Below are 24,385 nucleotides of genomic sequence, written 5' to 3'. Positions count from 1 at the left end.
AAGATCGTATATCTCAATTAGAATATGACCGCGTTTGCTCGCTGTTTTGCTACTCTAGCATTTATGTCATTCTCAAATGTATCTCACGCTTTTCTAATCGATTTCCTCCCATCTTTAAAGGAAATGAAACATTCTGGTTATCTCAACAACAAAGAAAATTTCTGGCCCTGTTATCAAATAAACCGACTTAATAAAGTATCGCAATCTGTTCCAATTTCTTTTGAAATACTCTGCAATTGTACGGACTTTGCCGGGATATTTTTCTGGTCTTTTTCTTTGTTTTTAAGTTCTCGTAAATGACCACTGAAAGATTTTCATTCTAATATTGTACACTACTTGATCACAAATACCGCAATTTGGCATTTCCCAGCAATGTGCATTGACAAAGATCTCGAGTTAGAAGTGTTTACGGCTGGAAGAAGAGTGTTACCCTTTGAGTAAGGTAGAAAGTTTAGCTCTAGTTAGCGACAAGCCTCTACTGTTTCAGCATTGGTCGCTTCAAGAGCTCATTCTCGTAAAATACCAGCTCTAGTCTTAGAATTCCCGAGGCGTTCGCTTTCGAGAGCTTAGAATTTCCGTTATGTTTTTCTACGCTTTCAAACCAGCAACGTTACATTCGAGACTAGTTTGCCTTTGAAAGAATCGACTAAAAAAGTGTGAAATTAACTGTCTACTGAGCCTCGATATAGCGGCAAAAAATATGGCAGAAACTGACTTCTTGTTAACATAGCTAGCACTAGGTTCCGGTTTTGAATGTTGTTAGTTCAGTATCAACTACAAAATACGTGAGACAACAACAGCATAGCGTGGTTGAGTCTCCTCTCGCTGTAGTAGCCCGTTTTATCGTTGAGATAAACAGACTGCGAGTAGTCTCTCATGTTTCTCGGGGAGTGCACGAGAACGCGACGCGAGCTCGCGTGAAAATCATCTTGCATAAAAAGACGCGTCGGGCGGATCTCGCGGGGCGGCACGTCGCGTCTCCTTGTGTAAGGTGATTTTCGCGCGCGCTCGCTTGCTCGCCCAATCACTCATCCACTCGTAGCCTATGAGATAATGGTCCTACTAGTAGATAACAACAAGTGGATGTTTTTTAAGATAAGTACGTACGGATCTTTTCCTGTATCGGCGTACGGCACATTGGACAAAAGTCCATACCGTTCGCGCAGTCAGCACAACAACTGAAGTGACCACAGGGCAGGAACACGACTCCCACTTCAGCGTCCATGCAGATTTTACACGTGCGCTCTTCCTGCATTCGTTCCAGTTTCTCCTCGAGCGATTCTTCGGCAGATTCCGACGATCTCGACGCCGGTTCGCTTAGAGTTCGGCGCAGACTGCTTTTGTTCGGCACTGGAGTAGTAGGTGACGTCACAGCACTCAGGCAATTCCTCTCTCGGAAGTCTTCGTTTTCTCGCGGGCTGGTCATGCGCGCGGGAACTCCCGAGGGTATGGTGAGACGCGGCGGAGACGGTGGTCTTTCACCTTCTTGAGGCGTTGGTTGCGGGAAGGAAGCGCAGCAAGGCGATCTTGCTTGCTGCCTCTCCAAAAGCGCTGCAACAAGCTCGGGAAACGTGTTGAAATTTGACCCCGTGGCTTCAAGTTGAAAGGTAATAACATCTTGTATTTCTTGTTGCGTGAAACCCATCTCAGCTAGTTTCTCCATGTCGAATTCTATCGCGGTGCTCCCCCTGGGAGAGCAGTTGCGGGGGCCTTGAGGAGTTTCACTTGGCGTCCTTGAACCAGATTCTCCGGTAGAACAGGTCTGACGTTCACTGGTCATGTGACCCTCCTCGGATGACGTAGTCATAGGCTGGGTATACCAGGGCGAGTGTTGCCGTTCCATTGCGGGATTCCGCTGATTTGCCCCATTAGACACTTTACGTACTGGAAACTGCTCCGATGCCCCCCAGGTGCCGTGAACTGGAGGAGGGTTACCACTTCTAAACGGCAGGTTTCGTTCATTTGGACCTTGACTCTGTTCAGGACGCCGGTTTTGCAGTTCCTCTTGCGCGGACGGGACTCGCTGTTCGGGCGGTGTGTGCTGCCCCTGGACCTGATGCGGTCGACCGCTAAATTGCTCCAAAACCAAAGGGCACATCGGCGACCACTTCTTGTGCTCCCCCCAGGGGGTGTCAGTGAGGTCCCAGTTGTGTAGCGGAATACCACACTTGTAACACTTGACTGAATCCCCAGTCCCCAGGTAATAAAAGCCTGCAGCAGCCAGATCCCACGCACGAATATGATGATCGTGCGGCCAGTCAACAAATGTAGTCAGACGATGATGCTCGCTTGACAGCTCAGCCGATGACGTCACATGACGCGCTTCTTCCTTTCTTATCAGTGGCCGCTGGGCAGTCTGAAGGCTCGGATCTTTAACTGGAAAGGCTGCAAAAGCTGGAGAGGGTCTTCTCGGACCCTGAACTGAACGAACGGGGGGTGCCTGCTGCCTGCTTCTATCTTGGGGTGGCGGAGAAGGCCTCTTATCTCTTTCGGCGTTTGTTCCAGGATACCGCTGGGAGCTATGATAGTTTTCTTGCCAACGTTCTTCCTCGTTGGAAGTCTTTCTCTCTGGCATGTACTGTTGCACGGATGGTCTTGTTTCCTGCAAAGTCTCCCTACCGTATTCCATTTTATCGCTTTCACGGTACGGCCGCATCATGTACTTTGCATTTAAGTTTCCTTCTTGAAATGCTGCTGTATTTTGACTAGATGAACTTTTCTCGCCGGGGTACTGGTACCCGAATTGCTTTGAAAATGAACCAGCGTGGCTCGGTGGGTTAGAAACTGTTGACTGTGGAAACTGGTTTCTACCAGTCATTTGCACCTCTGAAGGATACTGACTGGATTCTCTTGTAGCAGGGTGGGAACCTGCGTAGCTTGACTCCATAGATGGAAATTGACTCGTTTGTTGTGCTTCTGGGTATACAGGCCTCAACTCTCGTTCAGACCTGATATGCTGAGGGTAGCCCTGCCCTCCACCATGTATGTAAAGTTTGTCTTCAGGAGTAAGCTTATAGACTGCTGATCCTACAATGTGGACCTGACTGGATCCCTGTCTCACCACAACATGTCTATCAGTCCCTATTTGTTCGTGTTCTGGGCGTCGATACTGGACAGATCCGCTTGGATCTTTTCTAAGAAACTCTTGTGTTCTTCCTGGATAATAAACTTGCTGAAAACCTGTTTGGGTATCAACAGGGTATGATTGCTCTCCATTGCCATAACCCCCACCCCCTTGGGTAGCATACTGTGGTCTCTCGGAGTATACAGGACCTTCATGTTGTTCATGCCCAGTGAGATAAATTCGATCTCCATATCTTTGGAACGTTGGCGTAAAAGAAGGCTGACTACGCTCTTGGGTATTGACAGAAGCTTCCACAGGGCTACATGTCACCTCATAGTCCTTCGTGTTTTCACAATTCTTGATGAAGTGGCAATCTGGTCGAAATTTTTTGTGCTCCGTCCACGGGTCATCCCCAGCGTTCCACTGCCGTAGATGCAAACCACACTTGAAACACGTGACTCGATCATCTAACCCTCCACTGTAGAAGCCCGCAGCAGCCAAATCCTTGGGTTGAACGGCGCTATCGGCTGGCCACCTCTCGAATGTTTTTAGCCTCTTCTGGTAGTTGTCGAGCTCTTGGTCATGATTAAGCATATCAGTCATGTTAGCGTTGTTTATGTGATACGCTTCTTGATGGTCGAACCCATTAAAACTGTCGCCTGTGTGACTTCCAAATTCTCGATCACTAAAGTCAGCCGAACTGTAAGACATCTGTGAATTGACGCTTTCCGCTTCCATCGACGGCAAATCTCGTTGCTCTTGTTGCTTCAGCATTTTACGTAAGTGTACAAACTCTACTAGCAATCAATTGTTGCAAAACCACAACTTTAAAAGTCTATCAAGAGGATAAATATTCCGCAAAGGAAGAAATCTGTTAAACACTCGTGTTTGACTTCCCTTTTCGTCGAAATCGATTTTACAACCTCAAAGCTCCTGTGACGCGATATTTCAACAACTGTAAGCGATCCGTGTCAAGTAAGTGATAATATAGGGTCTTCTCTAACAACTTTGTTTTTCGCTACAACCAAGCTGAGAGCAATACGAAACATCACCTTGCTATTTTGAACAAGTTGAAACACTTCCGCTCTTGTTTGGAAAATGCTGCATATGCAAACAGAACAAATGCTTGCGCATATGTTTTTGTTAATAATTATTGCGGGCTCACAGCTATCGTGGAGGCCTGGTACATGCAAAAATCCATGCCCACAAAATGGCGTCCGAATCGGAGAAGAAATCTGAAGAAAAGGTGTCAAAAACTGAGGAAAAAACAGCAGTAAAGAAGCACCGTGGAATACCAGAAGCATTATTCCTGGTTAGTAATAACCGCTTTACCGTTACGGGCTTGATTTGTGCGTAATATGCCCTGATATAAATTTGACGGGAAATGATATAATTTCCGTGGGAAAACTCCCTGGAAAACTTTACCGTGACTCAACAAGAGTAATGTCTCCGTTTTAAGTTCAAACAGTGCTAATTCAATTTGCTTGGTGTGTAGGAGGATGTTGACGATTTCATGAAGAAGAATGGAAAAGACACAGCTGAGTCTGTTCTTAAAGATTTGGACGAGCAGCATCAAAAGTATAAGTTTATGGAACTGAATTTGTTGGCAAGGAAGAAAAGGTATAAATGTTATTTAGGGATGCAAGTCACGTCGCCCCCTCGCACGGTCGCCCTAGTACCTCACCCCCAAGAGGCCCTGCCAGGGTAAATTCCGACAAGCAACACGGCCCAGAAAGTAGCAACAGCACATGACATAAAATTGCGACAAACAACAACCCTTTTGGAAAAAACTTAAATTCCGACAAGAAAAACAGTTTTCCTTTAATTTTACTACCGACAGCGACACGAAGTTTGATAAAATAGCGACACAATGCATTTTTAAATTTAGGCAAGCAACACGGAACCCCCCCTGGCAGGGCCTCCCCCAAGCCCCAAAGTATTCACTAACTTAGTCACTCTTTGATCATACGTGAAATATACCCCGGTACAGTATATTAACAGTAGAATCCCGATTTCTTGAACCTCCTGGGGAAACAAAAATTGCTTTGAGAAATTAGCAGGTTTGAGAAATCAGAGGGTAAAATTAGTACTATCCAACGCTGGAAGCAAAAATTGCTTTGAGAAATTAGCAGGTTTGAGAAATCAGAGGGTAAAATTAGTACTATCCAACGCTGGAAACAAAAATTGCTTTGAATAATCAGGGTTTTGAGAAACTGAGGGTTCGAGAAATCAGGATTCAACTGTATCACTAAATAGTATTACATTTTTCATATACCGTAAAACACCCGCGGATAAGCCAAATCCAAAAATCTTCGCTCGAAATTGAGCGTGCAGCTTGTCTGCTAGCCTCCCACGCAGTCGTTCTTAGGGGCGATCGTGTTTCAGTGAAACACGATCGCCCCTAAGAACGACTGCGAACATTTGGAAAAAGGTCCGATCAAATGCCTGGTTACTAAGCTACAAATGTTCTGCAAACACACGTTCTTGTTTTCACACTAAAATCCATGGGAAAACTGTGTTGAATGAAGAAATACCTGTCAACAAAAAAAAGATCAACCGTATGTCTAAGTTGGTGTTGTTCATTAAATTAAAGAGCTGAAATTATAGATAAGACTGAAGTATTTTTTATTTTTTTTTTCTATTTGTTTTGAAGTATTATTTGTTCATGGTTCCATCGGAGATCTTTTTTATTGCTGAAAGTGAAAACAATTGAGGGAATTCACTTGAAATAGAACTGCTCATGGATTTCCAACCAAACTTTGGCAGTTACTTGCTTACCTTAAGAGAACTTAAATTTTGAAATAAAAAAGGGGGTCACCGTATTTGTTTAGCAGCAGGAAGACCTTGTATTTACCATATAATTCCTTAATGGTTCCTTTGTGAGTACTGGCAAAGTACACGCAGTGCACGAAATTAGAAAAAAATCCAGGTTGTCCTTATGGCAAATGCCGGACAACCTAAACCCTGAGTTTGGTTGCCCTGCTGAGGGCGTGGTTGTCCGTATTAAGTGTTGTATTTTTTTGTTACAATTTTTGTTCTCAGGTCATGAGACGATAACATTTATTTTACAATTCACACGGTGTGAAACTGCTCATCCTAAACAAAACTGCAGAATTCCTTTATAGTAAATGAACACAACACTTTCACTTACTTTTTTTCAGAAGCGATATAGTCATTTTACAAATCCCTGCACACGCAAAAACACACCAAACTCAAAACAGCTAAAATATAAATCATTCCCAGACAACAGCCAGACAAGATGCGTCTCAATTACACGTGGGTCACAAATCTGTTCGCTTAAAAAAGCCAAAAATTCTGAACTTTAGTTTGAAATATGAAAGAAACTTGAATTAAACTTTGCTCAGAATTAAATTTCATTTAAGATAAAGGCAAGAAATGTATTCCAAAGCGCCAAGATATTTTGAATTTTGAAGTCATGCAAATCTGAATGCGTAATTAACTTGGCACTTTTAACACGCCTCAAAATATTTCAACGAGGTCACGGCAAGCTTATTTCGGCTTATTGCACTCGACAAACGTCCAATTAACTGTTTCAACCTTTGCTTTCCTTTTCCTAAGAATTGTGATGGATTCCATCGATTAGAAGAGAGCTATTTTCATGTTTAAACTTACATTGGGTGATCACGGAAATGTAAATTCTTTGGTTGTCCGGCAGTTTTTTTCTCGGGCAACCAGGCGTTAAAATTTCTAAAAAACTGGTTGCCCGAATGAACTTTTAGTCATCTCGGACAACCGGACAACCGCTAATTTCGAGCACTGTACACGTTTTCGGTGATAATGTATTATTCTGCCATAGAAATTGATCTGTTTTCATTTTATAGAAAGAATTTGGTCCCTACTCTCAAACTAAGAGAAAAAAAAATGATAGGTCACCGAACTCGTTTGCGAGAAAATGATTTATCTCTCTCGCGAGCCAAGCCGCATTGAAAAAAAGGAGCCATTTTGTTTGTGTGTGCGCGCTAATTACATAGAATTCTGTACAGTGAGGATGTGCAATGCAATACTAAGGAATCACCTTAACAGATGAGGTGCTATTGAAAACAAGTTTACAAGGAGAAAGGAAAGTATTAATCTAAGCCATATGGCTTGTTTGTAACCAACCAAAATCAAACATTGTTTTTAACATTGGTACCTAATGCCATATAATAAATAACTTACTTACCTTACTTGCTCTTGACCATACTGGGGAATATCATTTATCATTTTTGTACGGACCTCGCTGTGCTCAGTCCATACTGCCACAAGTATGGTTAAAAATTGTGCTCAGTTAGTAAGAGGTCACTAACCTCGCACTTGGTTAATAAGAGGTTAGCATTTATTACCTGCTTGCTTTGAGACCTTTTTACTTTCTGTTTCTTGTAGATTACAAGCTCAAGTTCCAGATTTAAATTCTAGTTTAGAGATGGTAAAATTATTAACTTCAAAAAAGGTATTATCACTGTTTATAACAATCTTACTTTATTCTTTAAATAAACTAAGATAAAACTGCTACCTTTTTCGACGTTTTTGCTTGTTTACAAGCTAAAAACGTAGAATAGGGGTTAGTGGACAAAATTTGGAACCACATATTTGTAAACTCTCAAGGGACTTTTTTAATTTCTCAAGGGACTGTTTTAATTTCTTAAGGGATTACTTTCCGCTGTGGGTGATCACTTGCGATCTCGTGAAAAAAACGTGACTTGTCACATTTACAAACGTTATATAACAATTTTAAAAGTGACATGTCAGCTTTCTTATCTCAACGCACGTGTGTCTGAAAGGCGATCTATAAAAAGCGTCGCACAAACAATGGATTGCGTAACTAAAACACGAATAAATAATCACTAGCACTTACATCGTTTAAAAATCACAAACGTCAAAAATAAACCATACAAAAAACTCGCTCTTTTCAAAGATATTATTGAAGTTAAAACAAATGCAAGAGATGGGGGCTTCTTTTAGCTTAGGAGCGGTTAAAAATTAGGCCAAATTTGGTCGCTACATGCAAGCGCAACTCTATTTCGTCATCAGCCTAGGTCGTTAGGGACGTGACCTCGCGTTGACAGGGAATAACAGCAATGTAGCATGAATCGGCTTTACAACATGCGATCGTATCTACGCAGTTCGAGTGGAATCTCAGTCAAAGACAGCAAAATTCTTTCTTATTTCATCTTCAAATATAATTCGAAAGCATTCACTGTATATATGGCTTTTGTTTAATCCTGGGTCTTGATATCCGACCCTCGCAGGGCCTAGACAAAACGCAGCTTGAGTGTAACAATTTGTTTACGCTGCAATTATATTTTGCTGTTTCATTTGCTAATTTCGCTGCCGTAATCGACTGCCTTGAAAGGTCCTTGCAATTTTAAAGTATAGAATTGTCAGATCTCGGTGAAATTTGCACTGTTTATTTGTGTAATGTTAAGGAATATGTGTATAAATACCCGACGCGGACGAGCCATTTTTGAGCCAGTTTTCTCCGACAGTAGTCGGAAATATCTCTTCGCGCTCGAACTCCCCTTCTCCTTCCCCTTTGAACGCCGGCCACGCAGGCTATCGTTACGCTACGGCCTTGAACACATTGAACAGCGGTCTACCTATAACAATTCAGATATGGCGTCACAAAATGACAAAAACAAAGCATCAAACGCATATTTTGCTGTTTCATTTGCTAATTTCGCTGCCGTAATCGACTGCCTCCAAAGGTCCTTGCAATTTTAAAGTATAGAATTGTCAGATCTCGGTGAAATTTGCACTGTTTATTTGTGTAATGTTAAGGAATATGTGTATAAATAACCGGCGCGGACGAGCCATTTTTGACAAAATTATATGGCTGCATTTCCTCCGCGAAGATAGGAAATTGTTAAACTAAACTACAAAGAAACTGTAATGATAAGTTCGAAGAACAATGCTCAGGATAAACCTTCGACTCTTACTTCATGCAAAAACGTCGATATCTCGAAGAGACTTTGATTTTGAAGGTGGCCTGGTTTGTGAAAACAAAGAAGAGAGATTTTGGTTGGTTTTGGCACATTACAGACTTTTGAACCAATGCAAACAGATACTTCATGTAGATGAACACCCGGAAAGTGGTCCTATCTTTTAAGTTTTATGCATTAAACTGGTGTTTTGCTTTTCTTTCTTAGGATAGTTCCAAGCCGCTCCAGAGCAGATTTTTGTTGTCTGATCAGGTCTACTGCACTGCAGAAGTACTGCCAACAGAAAAAGTCATGCTGTGGCTTGGGGTAAGCAAAATATGCTCCGCACTAACTTGTATGTGAAGTAATAAATATATATAATCATATATTTGAACTGCGGATGAAGAATAAATGAAGAGAAGATCCTTGCAGTTATGAACACAACTAAAGCAGTTGTCAAAAATAAGCCTGAAAAAATCAGGCTTGCCGCGACTCGAACCCTGACCTCTGTGATACCATTGCAGCTATCTAACCAATTGAGCTAACAAGCCAACTGGGCGCTGGTCATTAAATTGGTTCATAATAAACCCGGGAAAGATGAAGATGAAATAATGAATATATGAAATCATATATTTGAACTGCAGATGAGGAATAAATGAAGAGAAGATCCTTGCAGTTATGAACACAACTTAAGCAGTTGCGAAAAAAAGTGTACCTTGAATTCAGTGAATTCTGAATCATGACAAAGTTCCGATAACAAAATAATGGATCATTGAATGCATTCTATTAGTAAGAACTGGCCGGTCAGACTGGTATATTCAAAAAACAGAACTTTGCTGTTAGTCAGATTTGTCCTGTCAAATCAGTCATTGCATAAATACTATACACTAAAGACATTGGTGGATTTTTTTGAAAATCTTGTGGAAAAGGCCCATTCCACTAGATCAGCCTGTCAGTTCTAACAAATGGAAAGTCACCATAGTAGACTGCTCCCAGGTCAAAAACATTTTTGCTTCCGGGACACACATTTTGCTCCTAAAACATATGTTGACCAGTTTCCACCACCACGGAAACAATGTGGACCAGTTTATGTGCATTCATGACTCTTTGTTCCCAGAATATTTTACCTTATTAAGTCACCCAGGCAGCAGAACATTTTCCTTGCTTTCCGCTAATTTAGCCACCTTGAAAAGTGACAATAAACAAGGTTTATGCAACAATGTTGCCTACCAGCTTAGCCAGGCCTTTACTGTTTATGTTACTGATTAACTGCTGTGACATGTATCCATTCTTTTCATGATTGCTGTTCGTTTAGGCAAATGTTATGCTTGAGTATAGCATTGAAGAGGCAGAGGCTCTGCTCTCAAAAAATCTGAATGCTGCACAAAAAAACTTGAAAGAAATTGAGGAGGATTTGGGCTTCCTGAGAGATCAGTACACCACAACGGAAGTCAGTATCCTTTAAAATGAATTTGCAAAATTACAGGTAATGAATGCTTTTGTTTAGAAACAGTACACGCAATAAAAAGAAAAAAAAACTGAAAAGCTGCAATAAAGCTTGAAATCTTACCTGGTGTCCTAAATCACGCGTATGTTTGATAGAACGTTGATCATATGGCTCTCCAAAGCAATAGAAAGACAAAATAAGGACACTGCATAAGATTTCAAGCTTTATTGTACCTTTTCAATGGAAAAAGGAGATAATTATTTTCAATTTATTTTCAAATGTGCAGTTCCAGAAAATATCCATACCCACCCCATGGAAGGTCATTGGGAATTCCGAGGGGGTGGGGGTCATAAAAGCCAAATATTTTAAAGGAAAATATGGGGCTTGACTGGAATTTCCAGGGGGGAGGAGGGGGTTCAAACAAAAACAACCTTCCGTGTGAGGGGTATGGATATTTTCTGGAACAACACAATCCATAAACACTCATAGTACACTCAATTTTAAATCCATACTAACGCTTATAGTATGTTTCGGCTACCTGTGCCTTCACAGCCATTATTTGGGTTTAGAGGGAGGTTATTGGGTGGCCCAACTGATGGCTGCAAATAAGACAGGGCCAAGAAGTTGTGAAAAGTTCCTCCTTAACCTGCAACCTGTAGACATGGCTAGAGTGTACAATTGGGAAGTCAAGAAGAGGCAAGCACAGAAGGCTCAGTCCGAGAAATAGGAATAGCAGCTAGTACATTATTATTATTATTATTGATATTTTGGTGTATTTAATTTTACTTTTTTTTACAATAAATTTGTGAAGTCATAAAAGTTTTTCCTCGTGACAAAAAATGCAAGAGAAGAAAAAGACCACTCAAAGCTGTTAGTACTGCCATTCTTTCATTTACATCTATCCCAAGGGAAATTGTAAATTGCAATGTAAGCTAATGTGAGTTTGTGACGCAATATGACTTAACATATTTCTGGTTGCCCTGGATAAGATGCAAGGCCATCCCAGGTTCAAAGCTTTTGAACAAGCTTTCTAGTCTTTGCGATGCTTAGTGTCTTTTCTTATTTCCCTTTCCCACCAGGGCCGTACCTAGCGGGGTTGGGGGGGCAGTTGCCCCCTCCAGGAAAACTTACAGTAGAACCCCGGTAACTCGAACTCTGAAGGGAAACAAAAAACAGTTCGAGTTAGCGGGGTTTCGAGTTATCGGGGTCGATTGAATATTTAATTTGCCAAGTTAATAATTGATAGTTTACTGATTTTTTGAGCACTTCATTATATAGTACAGTGCAAATTGAACTTATCTTGCCAGAAACTTTATCACGACCATACATTCTATGATAAGAGTGGAAAATGGCTGTCAAATACGTGATCTGTTCGTTGCTCTAATCAATGGGCAACCGTTGCGATTTGCAAGAACCGGAATTCGAGTTATCGGGGTAAATTAGACCAAAATTTTGTTCAAGGGAAACAAAATTTAGTTCGAGTTAGCGAGGTTTTAGAGTTATCCGAGTTCGAGTTAACCGAGTAAAAATGACTGAAAAGTGGGTTCAAATCCAAGGGAAATGGAAGTTTGTTCGAGTTAGCGGGGTTGTTCGAGTTATCCGAGTTCGAGTTACCGGGGTTCTACTGTAATTTCTAACATAGTGTTTGGTTTTGCTGGGCTATTTCTTGTGGCTATATTGGAGTTTGCCCCCCCCCCCAGCAGAGTTTAGTTGAGTTTGCCCCCGCAGACAAAAAATCCTAATACGGCCCTGTCCGCACCAAAGAAGCCTCAAAGCTGGCATGAAGCATGACAATCACTAGAATATTACATGGTGTTGTGGAAACTATTGTCACAGTTGTTTAGCAGCAATGAATTGGGTTTTTGGTGTATATATTTTTTATCTTTTTTGCTGTAACAGAAAATTCAAAAACAACCTCCCCACCTCCCACCCCCCAAAAAATTAGATCCCATCCCCACTCACGGGCTTTTATTTAGAGCCCAAGTTGTAAAGGTTACTTTGTCTTGATTTATTTTTATATCAATACAGTATATTCTGACTTGTGATGTTTTTAACCCTTAATATGTTGAAATTATTCCTAAAAACGCGTTTTTTATAACCGTTAATCGATTTTCTTGGCCCTACGGTCCAAAACTTCTCTAAATTCGCTAAAAATGCACTTTCTGACAATGCAGGAAGATTTTGATGAAATTTCCATGGAAAAATGTACAATATTTTACTTTGGCGCATGCGCATAAGCCAAAATTTGGACTTGTTTTTTTTTTTTTTTTTTTTTTTTGCTGAACCTTTCCGATTTTTTTCCTTGCTCCTTTCCTTTTCGTTTTTCTCTGCTTTCTTATTCTCTCTATCTTTTACTCTGTGCACTTCTTCTACTGGCCTGAAAAGTTTTGATCTGAATCAATGGAAAACCCTGGAAAGGAGATCATGATCAAGTACGGGTATTTTGGCCTGTTTTAGCACCAATTTTACACCAAAAACTGATCGTGTTTTTTTCGATTAACTCTGTCGGAATGCAGTCAATATTGAAGATGGATAGTCCTGTGGAAAGATCTATCCTAGCTCTATGAGATGCAAATCACAAAAATCTGCTGACGTGTAAATTAGCGACGTCATAACTGGCAGAATGGCCATTCCTCCAAATCCCGGAATAATCCGCGCTTAGCATGTTAAGGGTTAATGACGGTATTGTTATACTGCGATATTCAAGGTTTTACTGTGCAGCATTCTTGCATGCACCTTAGATTTTTCAGATGCTACATCTCTTCTGATAATACCCCCTCTGCTCCTATCCCCCCCCAATTATGGGAATTTTATTGAATGTCATCAGCAATTGTAACACCAAGAAAAATTACCAACCGATGGCTAGAAACAAGTCAGTAATACTCCAGTTGTTTTTAAAAGTTTTATTGACAGTTTCTTTGTTGGATTACATGCCTAGTTACCTTTAAACCTCAGCAGAACTTCTCCGACTTACAAACTGCACATAGTGAATTGAATTTTCACATTATTTTCATCCAATGTAAACTAATTCACACGCTCTCACAAAGAGCAATCTGACCAGAGCTTATTGTTTTAACTTATGTTAAGACTTGCAATGTTATAGTAATAAAATTGCTCTCTCGCTAGATGTACTGTAGCACTCATAGTGTAAAATTATCCAAAAATCAGCTGGCCCATTGATTTGCAGTGAACTGGGCAAATAATGAAAGTGCACATTTAGTAACTTCCAAGGTTTGAATTAAAAACTGTTGAAAGCATTGCAAAAGAACTGATTAATGCATTTTTACTATCCCTTAAAAGTTACATACTTCTATGGGCTGCAGTAAGAACAGATTTCATGTCATCAATATTCTTATAAAATGTAAAATGGTCGACATTCTCTCTGCAATAGCCATTTTGCTTGAATAATCTTCACAATGAGTTCAGTTCAAAAAAGTTGTTGAGCACATTTGCAAAAAATTGCATACAACTATAATTTTGAGATCACTACATCATTTTTACCATGCAAATCTTACATGTGGTCTAACAATAAGCTCTGGACTTAACATACACACCTACAAGACTGTAAAAAGATCACTTTGCAATGCAAATATTAAAAAACATCAGAAAAAACTGATAAGAAACTGTACAGGGATTAATACTTTAAAACATAAATTAACATTAACTGCTACAACAGCTATCAAGTTATAATAATATTTCAGTCACAACCAAACAATGTAATAATTATAAGAAACAAGTACAAAAGCTGCCTTGGCCCTTTGAAATCACTCCCAAGATCAGAGTACCAATTCTCCTAGCCAATTTACCACACACTGCTTGGGGCAGCAGGGAGAATTTGGTGGTAATCAAGCCCAAAGTCTCTAGTTGTGCATCGACCTCGTTGCTGGTTGCTTCTCTTGGGAATATTTCAAGGTTTAGGCAGCTTTGTGTCGACAAGTGCACAGATAGAAAATACAAATCTATGATGGAGTAACAGAAAACCTCTTGACCAGCAAGAAATATCCCTTGACCAGCAAGAAATTAAGTTCTGACCCAGTCTTGATCAATATGTTCTATAAATGCCCTTCATTTTCTCGTAAAAAAGGTATTAAAATACTTGCTGTATTAAACAGATTACTGTACAAACCTCGACATCCCTACTTAGAAAATGTAAGCAGTGTATTCTTCCCAAGTGAAAAAAGGAAAATTGATTTTTTTCCATTCCTTGCCTTTTCATTCCCTGAAGCAATACCAACATGAATGGTTGCCTTGCAAAACCTTAAATATTTCTTAAAACATGTTTCAAAACAACCTGAACAACTTCATTTGAAAATATCTGCTACATCTAGTTAACCAACACTAACAACTGAATAAAAAAAATCGCAAACGGTACCTAACATCTTCACAGCAAATAAACATTAAAAAACCTTTCCACCATATATCCGCAGAATTTGGCAGGGTGTTAAACTTGTACAAAATTTTTTTTCATGTTTTTTTTAAACGTTTTTTTTATAAAAATTTCACCATCCCATAATGAGAAAAGTCATAACTAATTAAACACACATTAAAAACAACAGCATGTCAACATCAAAATGCATGAACTTAAACAGTTCAACGGCTATCCTGCACGAATACTTTGCTTTTAACTTTGATCAAACCTCAATAAAATGTAAGGAGAGTACATGGCATTTATAAAATGAACACATAATGCAACTTGAAAACTTTTTCTTTTTACAATACTTTCTAATAAATCTATAGATTTTCCATATATTTACAAAGATTGAACCACAAAAATGCCAACTTTGTTGCATTATAAGAATACCACCACGTTGAAATCAATTACAATAAAATGCGAGGTCCACCATTCTTTTAGGATGCATTGAAATGGAGTACTTAAATTTGAGCTTAATTTCCTGTACATAGCAAAACGTTTCAAACACGAACATAAAAAATAACCAAAACCTGAGATTGAGTAATGTTGACATGCTGTGCCCGTAAATACCCTTCAATCTTTGAAGAACTGTTTCAAAGAAAACAATAATTTTTGCCCTATGCATCATTAACTGCTCTGTAAAAAGCTAACATAATCAGTAAAAGATATAAATTTTAACTATAATGATGTTTTGCTAATATATTATTTGCACTTATATTGTCAGTGCACAAGGTTAACATACATATACCCCTTGCTTATTCCTATATTTTCTTGTGCTGCTAGTTGGGAGAATGTTGAAGTTCATCAGAAAAAATTTCACCCATTCTTATAATCTACATGTCTGATTTGACTTGATATTTTGAATGGGAATTGTTATTACTGGCACACTGATAAAAGGGCTCCAACGATTACAAATACGATGTATGTATTGATTTGGCATTCTGAACACCAAGATAATCATGTTTTATACTAAGAATATACCCAGATAGAATACCACACAATAGTCAAGCTAATCGTCTGGGTCATCCAACATATGCTGGGTTAAAGTTTCAACACTTGTTACTTCTGAATACTTATCAAGTATCTTCAGGACTTTCTCCACGTCATCTGGGAACAGTTCACAAAGCTTGTCATAAGCTTGGATTCGAAGCTCCTCGTGAGAGGAGTCATCACCCTCTTTGGGATTATCAGTGACATCATCGCAGGTTCCACCGATAATTGGAGGTGCTCGTGATCGGGGGAAGTACCCATTTCTCTGCCCATGATAGGGAGTGCGTCCATAGCCATGACAGTACCCTGGTGGTCCAGGGGGATAGTGCTGATACTGCGGCTGATGTGCAGGGGGGTAGTGAGGGTGCTGTTGTGCAAATGGTGGTAGGTTCCAGTGGTTTGGTGGCAGGCTAGCAGGTGCATGACTTTTATAAACTGGAGTCTGGCCACTCATTGGCGGGTTAGATGAAAATTGTGGTGGATAATTGTACGGACGCCCACCAAACATCTGCTCTTGAAGCATCCATTCATTGTTGACTACACCATTGTCATTTGGGATTCTTGACAACGGCATTGAAGCACCACGCACCAATACCTCTGAGGGCCCTGATGGTGATGAATACGGCGGTGGGTGGCAGACATGCGGAACGCTGCCACGTCTCACCATTGGACCAATGGCACCAGGAGGAGCACCGCCGCAGGCATGTTCCTGTACACTTGGCATACTGTGTGTGCGCTGAAACCTCTCCTGCATCATCTGGACCTCAGGAGGCAGTTGTTTGTGAAGAGGTGTGGGGTCAGATCGTCTTTCGCCGATCCCCACCGCCTGACCGGTGCGCAGAGTAGGTGGGAATACTCGAGCCAGCTCAGCTGGAAATTCACGTGGTGGCAGTGGAAGTGGCTTTTGACAGAAATCTGCTGGAATTGAAGGAAGTGGTCTTGTGTGTGGTGGCACCTCAGGAGGGCATGGAGGCAAGGGTCTGGTGGGTCTGGAAACCTGACCATAGGGAACTTCTGGTGGTAAATGTTCAGTGCTTGGCTGATAAGGATCAACTTCTTTCACTGGATTTCTGTCAGGATGTAGAAATCTGCACCTTTTGCCATACGTACAGTTCCTCAGGTACGGGCACAATTTTCCGCAACCCTTTTTGAGAAACTCATCAAGGGTGGGACCATGTCTACCCAAAGGATCGTCTGGTGGCATGAATTTGTCATCCACAAATGTGTACATCAACAGCCGCTGTTCGATCACCTTCTTCCATTCATGGCTTTCGTTCATAAGATCTCTGAAATTGTCATTGGAAACAATGACTCCGTCATTTTCTGTTGCGTGTTTGATGATGTACCTATCATCATAGCACTTAATAATTCTACCATTCGGCGCAGTTCTACTAGGAGTCCAAACTAATAGCCGATCCTGCTCAAGCCTTTTGAGAACCTCTTGGTCCTTGATTGGTGATTCAGGTCGCGAGGACTTTTCTCGCCACTTGGGAACAAAGACTTTGATGTCACGATGATTTCTTTGGAGAAACCAATCCACCACAATACCAATTCCCCTGCATGAGAACACTCTCTGGGTACCGTGACTATAAAAAGAAGAAATTACAGAAATAAATAAAAAATTGCATCATTAGCAGAAAAAGGAAAATAGAAAAAAGGATCAAAATACTGACATTTCCATGGGGTTTGAGTTAAAATTTATTGTTAACCAAGGGTTCATTAAAGCCTGGGCCAAACGCAGATGAGAGTTCATCGACTCTCACAAAAAATTTGAGCATGTTCGAAGTTGATGAGAGCCCATGAGAGTTGATGAGAGTTCCATGCCAAACGAGAGTGAGAGTTTGAACTCTCTTCAACTCTCATCCTCGTTTGGCCCGGGCTTAACCAAGGTTTTACTGCATCTCAAACGAAAGTATAAGCTCTTAAAAGAGTCCTTTCACCAATACCATCTAATTTGCATTTTTACATGAATATAGCTTCAAAAAAATTCTGATACATTAACTCAAAAGCTTCACTGCTTGTTATAATAGCATCAACATGATTTCAAAATTATATCTCAGTTTTGTCTTCATGGCACATTGTTTCTTGCTGCAGTAATCGAAGGGTAAATTACGCAGAAATTTAATATCTCTAGATGACCTCGTGCATGGTCTCTAAAATATTAATTGACGTGCTAATGTAAAAATGTTGAAATTTGACTCCTTGGTGAACTGATCTCATTACTTTGGCTACTTTCCAGCTGCACACATTAATCCCGTCATTATCCGGTTAAATGCTGGACTGCTGATCAAGGGGAAAATATTTGAAATCACTGTGGTATTTTAACAGAACATGGACAAATACCGAGAAATACATATTGGTTCCGTGTACCAAGGATGGAAACCTGAATTACAGAAACCTTGTTAATACAGCCACTTTTTGGGGAGTTAGAGGATAGCTAAGTCATTTTCATGTCAGAACCCCTTTTAAAGACAATTACATGTTGCAATCCCCATTCCACTAAAAAGTTACAATTTTATGTTTAATAACAGCCCTGTAATATGGTACTTGAAAACTAAATATAACTGATAATTTGCAAATGAATACACAATGCTAACACAAACAGTCTGCAGACACTGATGTTAACTGTAACTCTATTCCAGAGGGATTGCTGTACTTTTTTTGTATACCATACATAGAAATGTTGCAAATCTGACTTCGCAACTCAGAATAACCACATTCTAACTGCCGTCCCAGTCTATATGACCCTATTTTGGTTGCCAAGTTATTGACATGAAGGATTTTATCGTACAGAGAAAGATGTAAATAAATTACAGAAAGCTTTCGACAGACGTATCAGAAATGAGACGTGTATTTATCTGTTAAAAATATGGCCATAAGGTGAAAACTAGAGATTTTTTTCTGCAATTAAAGCATTTTGTTTTAACAATTGTGTGCAAATCACCGAATATTTTTGCATGTTTAAGTTTTTGTTTTGCTTCACTAAAGTTAACAAACTTTTAGAGCACAACCAATTAAAAACATCTGCGTTTCTGACTTCAAAATTTAATATGCGTAACAAAAACTCATGATGACTAAAACATTTTATTTCTTGGTTTGGATACTGTCCAACACATATCAGTTCCAGGTTCTATTTCTGTTTCAATAAATAAATCCTTTTCCTCCGGAAAGTATTCAGCTCTAGAAATGATAATACAGCACTCTTGTCAAACTATGATTCGAAACAGGATAGAGTGAACATCTTTTAAAAGCAACAGAAAACAAGCTAAAACAAATAGATGCTTTTTCGGGCATGATCGATATGAGCAATATGACAGTTTCAAAGTTCGCATTCTAAGAGGAAATCACGTTATATAGTAGCTGTTCAAAAGCACTTGGTTTAAACTGAATAAATGCTTTTTAGGTCGGTTTACACGACAAACATGCACAAATTTAAAGATGTACCCGATTGAAATGACCAATTTAAATTCCAAAAGTTTTTTTTTACCCAAGAGCACGTGTGACTATTACAAAAATTCTTTCCGCTCTAAACCATGTACATTTCCACGGAATCACAAACCACTAATTGATTTAAAGCGATAAAGCTTTGAGATATAACCGCTCAAATGAACGAAATGTATTCTACGTGCCCCTGGTTCTTTAAAAATATAAAATTTCCACGCAATTATTCGAAATGGATTAGTTCGCTGACGATCTGCCACAAATTTGCGTGGAATTCCACTCATGTAGACTCTAAACGATGCGTAAGCTTATATTTGTGCAAACAGAAATGTCGTCCGTGTGAAGTGCTCGATTGTTTTGCTGGTAGCGATTTTACGAAAGATAAAGCTATGTTTACAACAACAAAAATTTATTTCACCTAGCAGCGCGGGATCAAAATATCTAATAATGCACTAACCAGGCGAAACGACCGCAATTTCGAAGGTCGAAGATTATATAAATGTTACATACCTCATGGCAACATTACTCCCATCAATAACGATCGGTCTCAGACAACTGGAATCTTCCAATGCGAGATGAGGTTTCTCGTACGAGAACGTAGACGAGCCCTCTTCCAATTGTTTTACTGAAGACTGTGCTTTTACAAGCTCCGAAAGGAGCGAGTTCGTGTCCGCTGAAGGGCCAAGTTTGCTGAGTCCCGTTGCAATCGTGTCTTCGGTATAACCAAGTTTCTTGGCAAAGTCTCTTAGCGATTCGCCACTCGCAGGAGAATCGCAAGTGCTTTCGGCTTCGCGGATTTTAGCTTTCTCTGCGATTTCTCCGGGCTTATTAACCACATTTCGACTAACGACCATCGCTTCTGCCTTTCTTTGTGCTGCTCCTTCGCACTTTGCTACTTCAGCACATTCCTTTTTGTTATCAAATTCCGAAGAATCGTTCGAGATTTCGTTCCGTGAAATAAACCCCGAATCGACCTGATTTGGCTTCTCAGGCACAACAGTTTCACTGCTACCGATGTCTTGTCCGGATTTGTGATCTCGATTACACTCCTCTTTCTTTATCTCGACCACAGATGGAGTTTGTTTTGTCAGTTCGCTGTCAACTTGCGACGAAGTATTGTTGTTTTCGTTCCAAACAATCTCTGCTTCTTCGAGCGAACAAAGTGTCCTTGAACAAACGTCTATAATATAATCCTGTAGGGAAAAAAATGCAGCAGGTTAGCACAACAAATCAAAGTACAAAAAACACGGTAAAACTGCTAAAACCGAACATTTCAATAGTCTCTCGGCGAACCTTCGCTCTCTTTATATCGTCTTCGTTGCCTTCGACTTTAACCCAGCAACTTTTGCCACTTTCCTCCTCCCGTGTAAGTTGAACATCGAACAAAAAATTAACTCTCTTCTCGACTAGAGTAAATTTAGCATCTACTTGCTCTTTTAACAAAACAAATTCTAGAAAATTCTGAAGAACCATTTTCGCTGATCACACCGACCACGCGTTCATGTTTTCGCCTTCGCTCGATCAATGACATTTGGGCGGGTTCAAGATTTTTGAGACACCGGAAACTCTGACACTTGTCAATGACGTCATTAAGCTTCAACTACTTCCTTTGCAAACAGTACTGTAACTAGAACAATCGTTAGATACTTAGATTTTCACGCACAAGTTGTTGTTGTTTAAAAACATTTACTTTACAACTCCGGACGACACGTTTTAAGTCCGATTTGAGAATTTCTGACGCCGGGTCTTCAGCAAATAGAAGAAACCGGAAAAGGGGGCCTCCCCGTTCTCTGTTACAGAAATGCTTGTCGTGCCGTTGTCCAAATTTGGGTTCACATTCTTGTATCTCCGCTGAAATCACGTCTAAAAAGAATTATGTTTGACGAGAATTGAGTGTTGGCCAACTTCAGACATTCCTTCAGTGCGAGTAACTGCCCTCGAGGCACAAACATCAACTAGGAAAATTAATTTTGTGTTTGTTTGTGTTTGACGCTGAAACAGCTAAACATTACAGACATTTACACTGCCGCGCCTCCTGTGGAGGTATTTAGTGTGGTTTACGTGGCTTGGAATAACTTTCTTTTCGCAAGCGGTACGGCATAAGAGAAACATTTTGCGGTAAACTGCAAAAAAAAAAATACAAGGGTTGAGATCATCTTTTTCTCCGTAATGTTAAGGGTCAGGAAGGGTCCAATATCTTCCATGACAACACTCACACCCCTTCAAAATCTTTTCTGGGCAATCAAGCAAGTTTAAAAGGTTAGGCGTCGATTTGAAAGATTACTGGTTTTGTGCAGCTGCCTTTTCCATGCCTTCAGGGCAAAATTCCTGTTTAATAGAATATTGTGTTGTGGATTCCAAATATACCACTAAATAGCTTTCAACCTATTGTCCTTTATTTATAAACATTTTTGGGGCTAGAGTAGTAGACATTCTACATTGTTACCGGTGTCGGCCTGGATAATTCCAAACCTCTTCACAAATGCGGAGCTTCAAAATTCCGTTGGTATTGAGTCGAGACTGAGAAATTGGCTTACTTGATTCAGTTTATTTTGAGATAGCTGGATTTTTCTCTTGTTTCACGCTACCCAAAACCAATTTTTGGCAAAGCGTAAAGAAGCGGGCAAAACCATCGGATACTTTAATAAAACAACTGCATTTTATGTGAAGAACTTGAAGTAATGCCCCGGCCGCCTCCACGGTCCTCCACGCATCAGGCCATTGCATTGCGAAAGGTTGATCTAAATTTGGACTAAACATCCTAATTATGGAAAATTTTATCATTTTTCTTGCTCAGCGGGTGTCTAGACATCAATCATTTGGGAAAATGAACTCGTGCCTTTTCACACAGCACCATACAAGCACGAATTTTCTGGTGTGGACTTTTTATAATGTGATTTTCGCTGGAAAGGCAAAGCAATGTAATGAAAACCAAAGGCGATGAATTACATGTAAAGACATAAATAACTGCTTTACGCGCACGTTTTATACTTGGATGCTGGCAGCCCTTCGCTGGCAGGCCAGGATTCCTTCACGGGAGCGAAAAACGCGCGCGAGAGAAACGTGATGCGAAAAACACGTGCACTTGAAGAAAATGACATAAAAAACGCGCACGAGATTGGTGAAAAATGCGGGTCGCGCGAAACTCTAGTTTTTCCCGGGAACCGCTAGTTTTTTTTCCCTCCCACTCGACGATTCAGGATGATCGATGAAATTTAAAGAGGTGCTCATTTAATACTATAAAATAAACTGGCAAGGGATCGTTGTAATATCCAGGCGCTGGGACCGTTTATCATCATTGTGATCAGATTTTGAGTTAGCTGGATTATGAGGGCGTAAGTTTGGCGAATACGTCAATCACGGCTGGTGCTGCGGTCATTTCATCCCCTCATAGCCCCTATATCTATAACTATTATCCCACTATTATTTTTAGTTTAGGTAAAGGAAAGCAGCTTAGCTTTATGGATATCCTCTACTGATGTTGCGCATATTTGGATGTCATGAATTTTCTGGGAAAAACAACTCATGACATAGAATAGGACCTCAAGTGGCTTAAAGTATTAATAGTTGTGTCAAACGGCGTGTGTCAGTATGTGGGGTGGCCAAAGCGCTGCGTCATTCTGGGCTGGAACCCTTCGTTGCTCTACGCTTGAAATATTTACTGCTTTTGTAGTTTTTCAAAACGGCACGACATTCGTTTTGATTTACAAGCCCGCCTCAGACAAACCCAGTTAGACGACTGAACTCTCAAACTCTTCAACACAATAGCAACGAAAGCACCATGGCAACGATCGAGATACTTGTGAAGGCGGAACTCAGGAAAGGAAATTGGTGTTGCCAAATCGCATATTTTGTTGCGTTGAAACGGACGCAAAAAGCTAAAGGTCCGGTTGTAAAAAGGAAATAACCTTGCCCTTTCGATAATTTTGTTTATATTTGGCAATTTGCGTCACTAGGCACTTTAGGAAAAGCCTTGATCCGTTAACTAAGTCAAACCCTCTTAATTGGTTTTATTAAAAACACAGCTATCAAGCTATGCGATAACTGCTCTTGTTGTTCAATACTGCGTTATCCCGCTCTACTGTGCGGGGACTGTGCGTCCCGCAAATGATTTCAAATATTCAACAGTCAAAATTGTTGTGACCGTCTTTCATCACGGTGCTAATGAATTGTCACTTTAGGCAAAGCGTCGGAGAAATGATGGCTGTTCCGAAAACCGGAGTGCGGAGTGCGGGCGGTCCGTCGAAAAAAAAAAAAAAAAATGTGAAAAAAAAAAAAAAAAAACCAGCAGTATCGCACCGCGCACCTCAGCCAAAAAAACCTTCTTTTTTTTTCCGCCTGCGTGCTTCGCCTGGCTCCTCTAGCACTGGCACTCTCCGGCTTTTGCTAGCGAAGTAAGATTGCTCTCCGCACTAATAAAAACAAAAATAAAAAAAAACAATCATCGCCTTGCGGGTCTCTCCTCTGTGGACTGTCTTTTTTGAGGTTGTTTCTTTCGCTGGCTGGCCTGGGACCGTTTCGGTGTGTCTGAACAATCTTGTCGGATCGTGTTGGTTGGTATCGCTTGCATAGCTTTTGCTTTTCACTACAAATACATCTGTGCTGGTCTTTCGGGTTGTGTCCTGTCTCGCGTTGTTTACACAAAAAACGCTTTCTTCTCTGTTTTCATATAGTGATGGAAATTCCCTAACTATGAACAAAAAGACAAAAAAACGGCAACTTATTGTCTGGAGATAGAAATGTCTTAGTAAAAAACGCAACCGTTTAACGCGGCTAACTGTTTCTTGTCAACAACAATCAATTGTCGCAAGTAAACATGCTACTGATAAGAAAGAAACAGGAATGTCCACTTCATACATTATCCCTTCCACTTAGTGCACAGAAATGGTAAATTGTACATAAAGCTGGCAATGCAGGCATTCTCATTTTTTTTTTATTTTTTTACAGACTCCGCATTTTCGACTCCGCACTCCGCACTCCGCACTCCGCGTTTTCGGAACAGCCGAGAAATGATCGGTCAACCATTTAAAAGAATTGTTAAAATATATCGGCTCAAATCACGCAAAGGCGGAGTTTTCTCAAAAGCTTAAAGTGCGGTGCTTTAAACTGCCCAC

General features: G+C 40.3%; 3 protein-coding genes across 3 annotated transcripts; 1 reads left to right on the top strand and 2 right to left on the bottom strand.

Moving 5' to 3' along the window:
• Positions 1-19: 19 nt before the first annotated feature.
• On the bottom strand, positions 20-4,156 carry LOC144658879 (uncharacterized). Its single transcript, XM_078519367.1, has one exon. The coding sequence runs from the start codon at positions 3,836-3,838 to the stop codon at positions 1,091-1,093; it is 2,748 nt and encodes a 915-aa protein (XP_078375493.1). The 5' UTR covers positions 3,839-4,156; the 3' UTR covers positions 20-1,090.
• Positions 4,157-4,226: 70 nt separating this feature from the next.
• LOC144658910 (prefoldin subunit 3-like) lies at positions 4,227-11,248 on the top strand. Its single transcript, XM_078519414.1, has 6 exons — positions 4,227-4,376; positions 4,560-4,684; positions 7,448-7,514; positions 9,211-9,309; positions 10,298-10,436; positions 11,089-11,248. Exons 1-6 carry the CDS (start codon positions 4,275-4,277, stop codon positions 11,154-11,156), a joined length of 600 nt encoding a protein of 199 aa, XP_078375540.1. The 5' UTR covers positions 4,227-4,274; the 3' UTR covers positions 11,157-11,248.
• Positions 11,249-13,317: 2,069 nt separating this feature from the next.
• LOC144658881 (uncharacterized) lies at positions 13,318-20,800 on the bottom strand. The gene is made up of 3 exons (XM_078519369.1): positions 20,565-20,800; positions 19,782-20,464; positions 13,318-17,416 (listed from the first exon to the last, which is right to left on the bottom strand). Exons 1-3 carry the CDS (start codon positions 20,742-20,744, stop codon positions 15,850-15,852), a joined length of 2,430 nt encoding a protein of 809 aa, XP_078375495.1. The 5' UTR covers positions 20,745-20,800; the 3' UTR covers positions 13,318-15,849.
• Between the last annotated feature and the right edge of the window lie 3,585 nt (positions 20,801-24,385).

Source organism: Oculina patagonica, chromosome 6 (assembly GCF_052425735.1).
Source record: "Oculina patagonica isolate OP01 chromosome 6, crgOcupat, whole genome shotgun sequence".
NCBI lineage: Eukaryota > Metazoa > Cnidaria > Anthozoa > Scleractinia > Oculinidae > Oculina > Oculina patagonica.
The sequence above is the reverse complement of the archived record's forward strand: the minus strand, read 5'-3'. Positions and strand labels throughout refer to the sequence as shown.